The 13,535-nt window shown below is 39.3% G+C and overlaps 1 protein-coding gene and 2 pseudogenes across 1 annotated transcript; 1 reads left to right on the forward strand and 2 right to left on the reverse strand.

Annotated features, from left to right (window-relative positions):
* Positions 1-694: 694 nt before the first annotated feature.
* Positions 695-10,740, forward strand: LOC147445927 (putative L-type lectin-domain containing receptor kinase S.7; annotated as a pseudogene).
* On the reverse strand, positions 2,358-3,667 carry LOC147445928 (uncharacterized). The gene is made up of 9 exons (XM_086526131.1): positions 3,650-3,667; positions 3,513-3,569; positions 3,369-3,428; positions 3,287-3,297; positions 3,163-3,223; positions 3,027-3,062; positions 2,864-2,935; positions 2,718-2,777; positions 2,358-2,627 (listed from the first exon to the last, which is right to left on the reverse strand). The coding sequence occupies exons 1-9, from the start codon at positions 3,665-3,667 to the stop codon at positions 2,358-2,360; spliced, it is 645 nt and encodes a 214-aa protein (XP_086382257.1).
* LOC147445929 (uncharacterized) lies at positions 3,795-6,091 on the reverse strand (annotated as a pseudogene).
* Positions 10,741-13,535: the final 2,795 nt, after the last annotated feature.

Below are 13,535 nucleotides of genomic sequence, written 5' to 3' on the forward strand. Positions count from 1 at the left end.
AATGAAATGTGAAATTAAAAAAACTCATTAATATATATGTGTGTGTGTATTCATAGAATTTACTAGAATTATGCAAGTGAAGTTTCACTTTAACATTCTAAAACAATAAAATGCGAGAAAAGTCAAGACATGTCAAGATATGAAATGAAAGCAAAATAAACATTTAAGGTAAGTCTGCATCATGCATTGAAAACAATGAAAGTCTCCGTAACCTAGCACAACACTAAGGTTTCTTTTAGAAAGCAATTATAGGATCACGTTTGAAACAGACCGAGGGTCCGAAACACAGACTATGTTGCTGTGATGAGAGTGCTGACCATTTTGTGGCCATCGCAGAGTCCACTGAAGCGGACCGTTGACCGTGAGGCGCCAACCCTGAATTAAGAGGGTTTTTTCAAATAGCAAGAAATTTTCAAAGGGCAGACTGAATTTACTATTGAAATGCATTGATTGAGTCCACAACCACAGAGAGCGAGAGAGACCCTCGTAGTATCAGTACTGCTAGCAGCACACTAAATAGGTGAGAGAGAGAGAGAGAGAGAGAGAGAGAGAGAGAGAGAGAGAGAGAGAGAGAGAGAGAGAGAGAGAGAGAGAGAGAGAGAGAGAGATAAGAGACGGCCAACCAATGACAGAGAGCTTCTACTTGCAGCATTCCCTCTGCCAATTCTACTGCTTATATATTATTGCTAGGGGCATGCATATCAATGGCGCTAGGGCCGGTTTAACCTTTGAACATGCCACATTCAATACTCAAGACATCAAACTTCTGAAACAGAACTCGTGGTACCAAGGCCAGAATGCCTTCCTAAAGGATGATGCCGTCTGGCTCACCCCAGACCCAAGAGAAGTTCAATCCCTCAACCTCTACCGGGTCATATACAAAGACCCCGTCAGATTCGTCAGCCGCAACTCGAACACTCCCGACACCAAGCAAGTGGCCTCTTTCAACATCCACTTCACATTCCAAATCATTACCACAGCTCCTTACCCAAAGTGTGGTAGTGTGTTGTAAGTCAATACCAATTGCAGTGTCCGTTGCCCAGAAATGAACGGGCACATCCAAATATTTAATACTGTAGTCAAACGATAATCATTAGTTTAGTTGCATCTCTCTGTGTCTGCGGCTCTACGCGTCTCTGTGTGTCTGATCGAGTGCGCCTCTGTTTTAGTGGGGGGGAAGTAAGATCCTAGGTCACACCTCCTCTCTTTCTAAGGGAGATTTATAAGGGTTGAATGAATGCCATGTGTCAACTTTTGATTTGAAGATTGCATCCTATATGAGGAGAGGAAATCCCTCCTGAAAATATAGCCTAATTGTTAGGCCAGAATGCCTTCCTAAAGGATGATGCCGTCTGGCTCACCCCAGACCCAAGAGAAGTCCAATCCCTCAAAGGAAGCTACCTCGGCTGGGTCATATACAAAGACCCCGTCAGATTCGTCAGCCGCAGCTCGAACACTCCCGACACGAAGCAAGTGGCCTCTTTCAACACCCACTTCACATTCCAAATCATTATCACAGCTCCTTACCCAAACTGTGCATGTGGTAGTGGCATGGCCTTCGTCATCTCCGATATTGAGAAGGCGCCCAATAATAGCGGTGCCGCGCAACTTGGCCTTGTTGATTTCTATAACAAAGGTGCGGATTGCTTCTTTGCCATAGAACTCGACACACACATATCCTCTCTCTATGGAGATCCAAGTGCTAGCCACATTGGAATCAACATCAGCTCTTTAGACTCTATCAGCACTACTGATACCAAGAATGCATCCTTTCCTTACTATCCAGAGCTTTATCTCTATGGCAACTATACATTCTCCACATAGATCGAGTACAACTCCCTTACACATTCGTTCAAGTTTGGATGACTAACTCCTCATCGTCGCAGCATCCTGCACAAATCATTACACAAGGAACTTTTGACCTTTCTCTACATAGCAAAAAAAATAAATTCTCTATGTTTTTTACTACTTTAGATATACATACCTAATAAAAGTCCAAACTAGAGAACGTGAAACATTCTCTATGTAGTGATTCAAGCATAGAATCTCATTCTACATATACAAAATTATCTATATAGGTAATTTGAACACCTAATGGCTCTTTCGTCTATATGTATAATCCCTAATATCTATATGGAGAAAATCTCTAACTCTTTGTAATTAAAATTGACCATAATTACAGCAACAACTATACTTAAATATCACATCACAAATCATGTAGACAAAACATATAGAAGACAAATTTTGAGAGCTCACCACATTACAATGTTTTAAAATTATTAAACATAGTCCCAATTTAAAAGACCATAATAACTTCCTAAAGTCAAAATCACAAGTTTTTGCCATGAAATATGCTTCTAACAAAGAAGTTCAATATCATTGGCACTCAAAGGTGAGTAGCCATGAATGACTATCTTCTTCATCTCTATTAGCCAACTCGTAACTTGCTTTACCATCAAGTGGCTATCTGGATTTTTCAAATCCTTAGTATAAGCCTTGAAAGTAATCTCCTCTTTCTTCAAATTCAGATACACCTTTCGAAGCGAAAAATACATCTCATTGACTGTTCTCTTCTTAGTGTACACTAATAAGATAGTCTCCATATCCTCTAATGTGTACAAATCCATCTACAGAAGAAAAAAATCTAATAAGATATTTTATACGGATTCACTACTAATCCTTATAAGCATGTACTTTTAAACACTCACCTTTGCAACCTTTGCAACCTTTGCAGAATCATCATAATCAATATTTTTCTTTGAACTTGTACTCACAATCTAACCATAAAAAGAGAAGAAAGAAATCTTTTACTTAGACTCTTTATAACACAAAATTAAGTTTACCCCTAAATTAAGTTATATACCTTTTCGTTGACATTGCTCTCTCTTTTGCGAGCGCTGTCAAGCTCACTAAGTGTTTTCATTTTCTCACTCATCTTCAATATAAAAAGCATAGAATACGAAGTTGAAAATCAAAGAAATATTCTTTTCCAAGATTATAAAAAGTTAATAAAAGAGAACACTTACCTTTCTCTTTCTGCCACTCTTACGTTGACAACATAGCTCCTAATGAAATTGATAGCCAAACCATATTATGTTGTAAACTAAAAACTTTAAAAACCAAAACATTCGATAACGAAAAGAAGTATGAAAGGAGAATTACATCTAGAACTTTTGATGAAGAAGTCTCAACGGATGTATCAAGATCTTTGTTTGCTAGGACTCTTTTTGATTGTCCTGTGTGTAATAGCTCCGTGTACGACATTGGAAGAAGCTCATCATTAAACATAGCACCATCCTACATTTTAAAATAACACTTTAACAAAATCCGATTATGTATTCAAATTATATAAAATCTTTACGACATACCTCATCTTGGTACTCTTTAATCCCATCAATGTTATTAATTTCCATTAAAAACTTATCAGCCTACAAGTAGAACAAATTTAACTTTCACGAACAAGCATGTTATGTTAAAAAGAGATAACAAAAAGTAAATTATGAAATATTTACATCTGACATACCATCAAAGCATAAAAAATCTCCTTTGACTAATACACTTTGGTCATGCTGCTTGAAATAGTAAAATCATGTGTTATAGATACTATATATACATCTATATTCAAAAGATTGATACTACAAAAAGTTACCTCAAAGCTATCAATCATTTTCTCTTTCTCATCACTAGCATTTGAGACAACATTAACAGAAGGCTGTAAAAGATAACAATTAAAAAAAGATAAATTTCAAGTGATTATTTAATAATAAGTTACTATTGTAAGAATATTCAATACCTCAAGTAAAATTGTAGGGTCGATGTTTTCCTCATTGGACTGACTTTTGGTTTCACTTTTCACAAACACCTCCTATTTAAGGTCATAAATAAAACAATTAAAGAATCTTTTTTAAAATATACAAAGTAAATTAAGCAAGTAAAAACAAGAATAACGTTATTATCTACCTTTGAATTTTTGTACTTAAGCTTTGCTGGTTTTGAGGTCACAACCCATTTGTAGATGTCCTCCACGTGACATTTGTATTCAGCTCCTTCCCAAGAAAGCACCGCAATTTTATCATAGTTATCGCGAATAATTTGTATAATCTCATCTTTGCCTTTTGTGTTGTGACGTAAGTTGGCTGGCGTAGAGAAATTATGAAACCATCGACGAACAATGCGATAGTTATCAAGCATAATTGCATGATGCTCTTTATGCATTTTCTCTAATAGCTCTTTCCCATAGAGCTTATTAGGATCCCTATCCTTCCCCTTTGGTGGACAAAATATATCGTCATAAGAGGGTGCCCTAACTTTTTCTTTACTAGAGGATGAAGAAATCCGTACACCTATAAATAGCATTCACAAAGATTAGTTCTAATAAAGTCAACCACTTTTGAATCATATATTTGATGCTACTAATCAAAGTATGTTACCATTTTCATTTGGCAAAGAATCTTTGTTTTCTGAGGCAACTACTCGAGAGGATCCACTTTGTATTTCTACGCATATTAATGCTAATTAGAAAGTTATTAAACAACTTTGCAACCACTAGAGTAATGTGCTATTGAACAAACATACACTAGTACCTTGCTTGGTATGAGTTGCAGCTTTAGTCTTTATAATCATGGCCTCTAGAAATTCTACCAAGTCCGGGTTGTTTACCATAGCTTCAATGTCTTTCGATTGGATCCCAACCATTTGTACACTAAAGACAAAATGAACCACATTAATATTATTGCTTTCGAAAATAATCAAATTACTCTCCGCTAAGAAAATATTTACTAACAATGTTTAAATTCAAGTGTTACCTTTTATTGTATAGTCATGATTGCCACATAACAGGAACCTCCTTTATAAAACCTCCAGCAACAATTATTTCTTCTTTTTAAAACTATCCAGCTCTTGTTACTGCTCTCGCACAGCCACCAAGTCTTCCACTCTTCATATTCTTTCACAACTTTCCATCCTTTCTCTCCATATTGAGTCTCAATCTCTTTAATCCATGCAACTTTCACTTGCATGAGAGCATGATCCACATCCCTTACAACGGCATACTGTAACATGGTAAAAGAACACAAAGGGTTTAGGGTTGGTTTCATTAGGATAATGTCATTCTCCTGAATCCAAGGTGGAATTCTTCCAACACAACCAAGCTCAACTAGTCGTTGTCTTAGCTGTAAGTCTTTAGTTTCATATGCAATTATATTGTTTCCACAATGAAAAGCTATAAACTTGTGTAGCAAAGACTCGATGGGTCTTATGCAATCACAAGTATAGGGCATAACTCTTTGTTAAAGAAGACTCATTCTTGTAGTACTATCAATTTGTAAGATGTCATGCCCTTGAATAGATGAAATCCTCTGGTGATAATAGTTCGCTCCAAAGAATATTCTCAAGTTTCCATTATGCTCAATTGAGAAGAAGTGGTTGATGCAAGCCTTCCAATGTCCCACATTATTGGTTGGTGTATTCCCTTCATCGCACGAGACCACTACATTATCTCCAACCTTGTAAAGTTCTCCTTTGAAGAAGACCTTGTTATAAACCCCAACTTTTGTTGTATCTTTATTTAAATACTCAACACAAAATCTTTTCTCCTCTAAAGTTGCATCTCGGTAAGATATTTTCTTCCCACCAATGACAATCCCCTTTTGTCCAAGCACTTGTGTAAATGGGGAGTCCACATTGAGCCTTGTGGCTAGACCCCACAAAATTTTGGCTTTCTCTATTGAAGAGACTATCAAAATCCCACATCCATGCCACTCTGGACAATGTAACCAATTGTCATTGTCAACTAAGTAACCTTCTGGGGAGACCAGAGAATTATGAAAAGCTTTAAAGATCCTTTGTGTTGGCAGGAGTCTATATCTATTTTAACATTCAAGAAAACTCTAGTGAAGAGTAACCTTCGATGGTAGTTCACCAAAGAAAGCTCATCGTCCTTGTGATTTGTCTTCACACGAACATAAATAGACACCATGCGCTCATATAAATAGCACCATATTACATCATGACTACCGTGACGCAAAATGTCATCAATAATTTCACCAAACCCTGACCAAACAGATAGAAAATCTCTTGGAGCTGCATCCATATTCCGCCTCCTTCTCCATCTTGAAAACCTATTTGTCGCCCTGTTGTGTGTTATGTTTTGAGCGTTTGCCCTTCTCGTCCTCCTTTGCTAGCCCTCGCCCCTTCCATTTACTTTTTGAAGTCGAGGGAATCTAGTATGCTAATGAATGATTTTATGAATTTCTTCCAGCTGGGATGCCCTACTGGCTCTCTACATATTATATTCATTCATTTGAACGATATCTCCTCCATATCCACTAATGTTCCCTGGTATGAGATATCTCTCATGGGTCTCATCCCTACAAAAGGATCAAATCGAGTATTCGAACGCGGACCAGCTACCCGAGAAGGCTTTAAACAATACCCACGTAGCCAACCCAGCATCGCCTTACTGTTGTCTGTTGATGCAATCCATATATTACAAAAAAGAGAGTGTGCTCAAGGAGCTTCTAGCTTCACTGCACCCTATCGTTGCCATCCTTGCTAAGGTTGCCTCACGCCTCGGTCCCCCCCCCCCCCCCCCCCCCCCCCCTGCGATTCTCTGCCTGCTTTGACGCTCGACGACTCCTTCTTTCAGCGACGACACCATCCATTCAGCTTCGAAACGAACCTTGAGAGATTCTGTCGTTTTTTTCGACTAGCCCAACTAGCTGGCCAAGTTGCATGAGGTGAATATGGATTAGGCTGAACTTGTTCTAGACCAAAATAGACCACAAAAACAGATGGGACCTGTGAGGAGATGAACTAGATAGTTGCTCCACGTGTAGGCTCGATGGAGTGGAGTGAGACTGAACGGACCTATTTTTAGAACAGCTATGCCAGCGTGAATCGAGCACAGAACGGACGGTTGAGACTAATTTTGAGCTGAACTAACCATCCAACATGCCACGCTGAGCTGTGTGAAGACTAGCGCTCATTTGTACTTAAGTTGGGGGTAGACAGGTCCATTTATTGGAAGTCGTCCCATTACTCGCCCGCGTACCAAAATAACTTCTCAACATGGAAATTTTCCTCTCCCTCGTCCCTTGTTCGACCTATCCTGCAATCAATGACCCCTTCACGACAAACACATAGGTGATTGCATCTAGAGCGATGTCGTCGCTTCGCATCTGTTGAAAACAACGCAGAGCTTCCTGGCCTTGCCACATTGGGCATACATGTCGGCAAAGGTATGAGTAACAATATCCTTTTGCCCATCTTAGCATCTTCCAATTTGCCCTTGGGATTAGGATGTACCACTTTTCACACATGTGTGGGCCTCCCCATTGACATAGCTAGCCTTGCAAATAAACAATGAGATCAAGAAAACATGAACCGGATAGCTATCAAGCAGCTAAAGGTGACATTACAATGCAAAGTATGTCATTTTCAAGTGTAATTCATATCCGCCTATACTCTATGTGAATGTCGGTCCATTGTATAAGTCCATATATATTACATGTGTGCATATGACTCAGGTGCATTCCCTCTAAATGGATCATATCCGCCATACATGTGTGGGTTTTATAGTACACTTCGACCCAGAAGCCACAACAAATGTCTGCACAATCTCAAGGTCCTTCCTAAGCACCTAAGGGAAGGCTTTCAAGAAGAGGAGGGAGTCGTCTGCAAACATCTTGGCCATGAGCTGGTTGTTTCCGGGGCAAAGTTAACCCTACCATTGCCCCCACTCAACGACATCTTTGAGCATCGTTATCAGAGGACGCGACCTAATAGCAAAGAGAAGAGGGGCAAGGGGGCATCCTTGCTTGATTGATCTTTTGGTTTCAAAGGAGCCCACAATTCTATCATTGAATAAGAGCTTAGATTGGCTACCCTCACCCAAAGTGTGCATAAGCCAAAACCCTCAAACTCCACACTCCACAGTCCTAAAAACCAAGAGAAGCTAGCTACAAAACCTAGGGAAAGAGTCTTTGATGTTTATGAATTACATGTATAAGTCATTGTCCCCTACAAGCACCCCTGCATTGCTTTCATCGCACACTCATTCACACCCTTATCATCTTCAAATCACTCAACGAGTCAAGATTTTAATATAAATACAGCCTAAACCGTAAAAAAAATCTAGATTATTATGAGGAATTAGGCTCTTCACTATGTGATTCCAGCTAATGTACAAAACTTCCATTGGACAATACCAAAGCTCCTCAAGAACCTCTCAAGAAACTATTGTATGAAGATTACACTTGAAAGAAAATTGTTCTTCATTGGGGAAAGGGAGAAGCTTGAAAGAAAATTGTTCTTCATTGGGGAAAGGGAGAAGCAAAACCCAGGGAGCTAAACGGGCACACTTGGAATAGCATGGTAGGAAGAAAGGAAGTTTCCGAACTAAACAAAAGTAGTAAGTAAAAAAATCCTAATTAGCCAAGTAGGGTAGGGGGGGCCTATTGATTTTTAATGGTAAAATAGTTAGACTCTTTAGAGATTTTGTTGTAGGTGATTGCGCGTGCCTAGTCGTAGCAAGATAGTCTTAACTGTGGAATTTTTTCTCACAGTGTTTTTGTTTTCCCAAAGGGACACATGTAATCATGAGAGAGCATTTTTGTTACCCCAAAGCAACATGAAGAGATACATATAGACATGAGAGAGAGAGAGAGAGAGAGAGAGAGAGAGAGAGAGAGAGAGATGATCAGCTTATGTAGTTTTTGTTGAAGATATGCCTTAATACAAAGGGGAAAAGACATGCTAAATCAATAAAGATGATTATAGGCGGCAAAAATTGAGTGCTTGACCTAACTCAACATTATAGAAAAATACTCCTTTTAAGAAGGATAACGAAGAACACTCTGACAAGTAACAAATGATCAACTTATCAACAATACATTTTTTCATTTGTGTTTCGTGATGGACCATGCAAAAGTGCAGTGATGTTACTTTAGTTGTGGCTACAAATATGACCTACCCCCTAATCCCTCCAAACATAAAGCATTCCATTTTTTCGTCACGCCAAACTGTCCTTTTGGTGCCTCGTTTGTATATTCACTCGAGTATACATAACAATGTCCGAGTTCAGAATTTATTTTTGAGTTTACTTTTGCATACACGTGGTGGGTCACGGTTCTCTCTCCCTTTGCACCCCAATTTTCCTCCTTTGATCCCGCCAAGGGGACCTCGTGCCCCTTAGAAATTTTTTGTGTATGCAATTTCATTGTGGTCATACATGCATGATATTCATTTAAATTTGGATGGAAAATACAAGTTTTCTTTAAGTGTTTCACAATTATTGGCTTAGTCTATAAAGAGCTCGTTAAAGGGAAAAGTCCATTAATGTAGAAATGCACATAGCTCTTGTGAAATTGTGGGTTGTCCACGTGTAAAGAAGATCCTTTTGTCACAACTGATTTTGTTTGCTCATTAAAGTGCTCTTTTTCCCTTGATAAGGAATAACTTTACAAATTACATTAAATTGTAGCACCGTCTTATATGTCGAATAGAAGCTCTGATGAGGGTTGCCATAGACAACAAAGGTTTCAAAAGGAAACTCGGTGATTAATGAAGCTCTTTATTATATTTAAAGTATCATCATCCATTTTGAGCAACTCAGAGTGACACAACTTCCTCAAATGGCATTGCCGCATTGGATGGGTGGTGCAGGTGGGAAAATGGGAGCAACATCTATGGTCACAAATGCAGGGTATTGCAACTTCATTTCCTAGTTTACTTATTCTTTCTCTATAGAGGGAACTCACTTTTCGTAGTGGCATATTCAATTTCCTAGTCAACAATAAGTTTTCTCTATGTAGGTAACTCAATTTTCCTAGTTTCACTATTCAATTCCCTAGTTGGTAACGAGCTTTCTCTAGTTATATTTTTTTCCTAGTTAAACATAGGAAAATGGTCTCCTCCTATCTAGCAAACGACCAAGGATTCCCTGCATAAACTTGTTTATCCTATATAGGAAACAAGTGAAAGTTCCTTGTGATATTATGCAAGCCTTATATGATCTGTCTGATGTTTTTGAGGAGTTAATGTATGTTGGGTTCACTGCCACTAATGCGCCAGCAAATAATAACATGGAGGGGCATGTTCTGTACTCTTGGTATTTCAACAGCGATGATCTCAGAGATCCGGCCTCAACGAGCAAAAGCTCCAACAATATTATGGTGGTAGTGTTAAGTATATTTGCTTTATCAGTGGCAGCTCTTCTTTTGGTGTTTGCAGTTACTGGAAGAGGAAAGCAAAACAGAGGAGAGAGGTAGATTGACTCCTTTATGATGATAGCATATAAAACCGGCCTGTCGGAGCAATGCTGCATCGCTGTAGGTAGCCACAAATGCTTTTGATGAGAGTAACAAGATCGGATCGCGTGGCTATAGTACCAATGGATTGGTAATAGCAGTGAAGAAGCTAAGGGAGCACTTGAGAAGAGAAGATGACTTCACCTCCGAAATCAACATCATTAGCGGCAGACGACATCGCAATCTGCTCCAATTGCATGGATGGTGCTATGAGAGAGGTGAAGCCATGCTTGTGTACAAGTACATGAGCAATGGTAGCCTAGATAGATATCTGTTGGGCAAGAAGAGGGGAATTCTGCAAAATGACACAAGGTTTAAAGTGCTTGTAGGACACAAGAAACTTTCAGCCTTTTCCCATGTGTGGAATGTGGGCATTTTCACACTTTTTCTCCCACCATTAACTGGGAATCCAGAAGGAAAAATGAGGCTTTAACAGGGGAAATTTTTCACTCATGGGAATATTTTCCCCATAATGTAACTCCTTATGGGAAGTAGGCCAGAGTTTTCCCAATGGGAAAAAAAGGGGAATAGTAACTTCTCCAAGTGGGAAAATTGACACAATTGACTTCTACCATGAGGGAAATGAATCAGCTCCACTTTTCCCACCTTGCAAACGTGAAACTTACTTTCCCTTGTGGGAAGTGCCGACATAGACATAGATTCATTTTCCCAATTTGAAGATGGTTTAATTATCCACTTCAATAAATCAAGATTAAAAGGATTTGTTTGTAAAAACCACATGCTTTTTAACTTAGCTAGTGTAAATTTAGAGTCTAGCAATTCTTTTTTTTTCTTTTTTTAGCAAAACTCACAATTGTGAGTGGATTATATTGAGCAGCCCAAAAAATTACAAGGTTTTGTCATGCTCATGTTAAGCCATGACAACATCCAGGGATCATAATTACAAATAGGGCAGCCACCCCTACCACCCCACCTCATTCTGATATCTGTTATTTACCGATGGCCAAGATTTGCCCCATCCTAGGCATTCCATCTGTGCTGATAGCAAGGCACAAGTAGTCCTAGACTAGTCCTATGAGTGCTGCTTGCGCCCGAGTGTCCATATTAGCACTTTGCTTTCTTGTATAATTTCTGCGAAGCTTGCCACCTCAAATCCTCCTTCAAAAACACGGTGGTTCCTTGTCTGCCATACGTTATGAAAGAAGAAGTATCTAACGATCTGAGTGCTGACGAGGAGTGCAGGACTACCTGAATTTTTCCCTCCAAGACATAGGCCAGTCTTGAAAAAACTAATTTTCCATGTTCTTTGGACCCACTTGCATACTTTCCCTGCGAGGCCTTTTATAGCTGGGCAGTCCATGAATAGGTGGGCCAGATCTTCAATAGCTAACCTGCACCCCAAGCATCGATCTGACCCAATAGAAAATTAAACCCAGAAAATCCCCAAAAATCATAATAAATAAAAAAACATCATCGTAAAACACTATATCCACTCACATGCAATTTTTATTGCCGGATTTCTTCGTTTTATCAATATTTTGGCCGAAAAATGGCTATTTTTACTTATATACACACACCTAGGGGTTTGATTTGGCGTTTGGCCCCATAAACTTGTAGATTTATGCTGTATAAGGGCATATGTACTTGGGTTAGTCCAGAAAATTTTTCACTCAAACGACAACCCTTTGAAATAGTCGAAAAACATGCCCTTTTTTGCTCTTTTTGCCATTGGGTCCGCATTTGAGAATGCCTCCCCCCCTCCTAGCCGGAGTCCTCCCAGACGACAAGGTATCGCCTCGGAGTATGTGTCGTGCATGGGTGAAAAATCGTGCTAATGCTCGGCCGTGTAATGTGGCTCTATATGATGCATACTCGGTCAATGCATGGAAAAATTAATGATATGCAAGAGGAAGGTATAAGCAATAAGCTTATTGGCATTTTCCGTCGAGGATTCCTATTTGTTGTTGATTTGGTTGGCGGATTTTCTTTGCAAGTAAAAGTTGTAACTCTACCGCTCTTTGTTTGATTGTCTTTCTTGCAAAAGTCGCTTGCTTTGCCGCTATTGTCGATATGACCGTAGTCGTCTCCTTGGAGAGAATTTTCGTGGAGGAATTGGTCGTAGATTTTGTCTCTTTTGCTTTACATTGGTAGCTTTGTTTTTCCGGTTTTTGTAGGTGTATTGCTACTTCCTCGGTTGTCATTGTTTTGTTGCTGATTGGCACCCACATAAATCGGTTTGCCGGTTTCTTATGTTGTGTTTGTTTGCATGCCGATGTTGCTTGTACTGAAGGGAGTTACTTTTGCTTCGGTTTCGGGATCCAAATGCAAGTCGCACTTAAGTTGTTGCTGAGCATTTTCTTTGGGATCCATATCTTTTTTATTCCCTGGTTTTTGTTTGAACTGTCTGCTTCTGTTGACTTCTTCTGTTGTATTGTTTTTTGTTTGCCATGTCACCTCTATCCTTCCACACCCATACTTGTTTGTTGCATGTTGCTAACCTTGATCGTGGCACTGCGGCCTGTGTTAATCTATGTTTGGAGTGAACGTGGTTGGCGGTTCCCTGTTTGTTCGCCATGTTGTTCTCGAATGGCACCCATTATTTTGGTTCTTTTTCTAGTGATTGGATTGCTGCCATCTGGTTCTTTTGGGGTTGCTGAGCAAAGGCTACAACGTGTTGTTCTTGTGCATGCTGAATTGTGATTGCATCCGCATTCCAATCTATCTGCACATTATACTCTTTTTGCCAAGGTTGTCCCAACAACATGGGATGTTGTGTGCTCTCATCCTTAGCCACATAAAACTTGTGTGGGTCAATATATTGATGTACTTGTACATGCAATACAATCCAGCCCAATGTTTTCAACAAATTTGATGTACTACTTTCCAGCACTTGTGGAGTAGGATGTAGTTGACATGTGGGCTTGAGCTGTTTGTATCATCGGTAAGAGATTAGATTTGCTTGAGCTCTAGAATCAAGCAATGTCGTTGATTCAACTTGATTGCTACCCACTCTGACTACAATTATTGGCTCCACTGTGTCTTCATCAAAATTCGTTAGTCAAATAGCATTTATTCGCAGCGGTGATCCACATTGTTGTTGTTGTCGTAGAAGCCGTCTTTTTGCAATGCGTTCTTTTGCTTCTACTTGAGCTTCTTCTCGTACCCTTTGTTTCTCCTTCATCCGTTGTTTTTCTTGATGGATTTGTTGAAGCATATCCTGTGTTAGTGGTAAATGATATTTCTTTAATCGACACTCACTAATCCAAT

This window comes from Adiantum capillus-veneris, chromosome 12, assembly GCF_014529385.1.
Source record: "Adiantum capillus-veneris isolate H3 chromosome 12, ASM1452938v2, whole genome shotgun sequence".
Lineage (NCBI taxonomy): Eukaryota > Viridiplantae > Streptophyta > Polypodiopsida > Polypodiales > Pteridaceae > Adiantum > Adiantum capillus-veneris.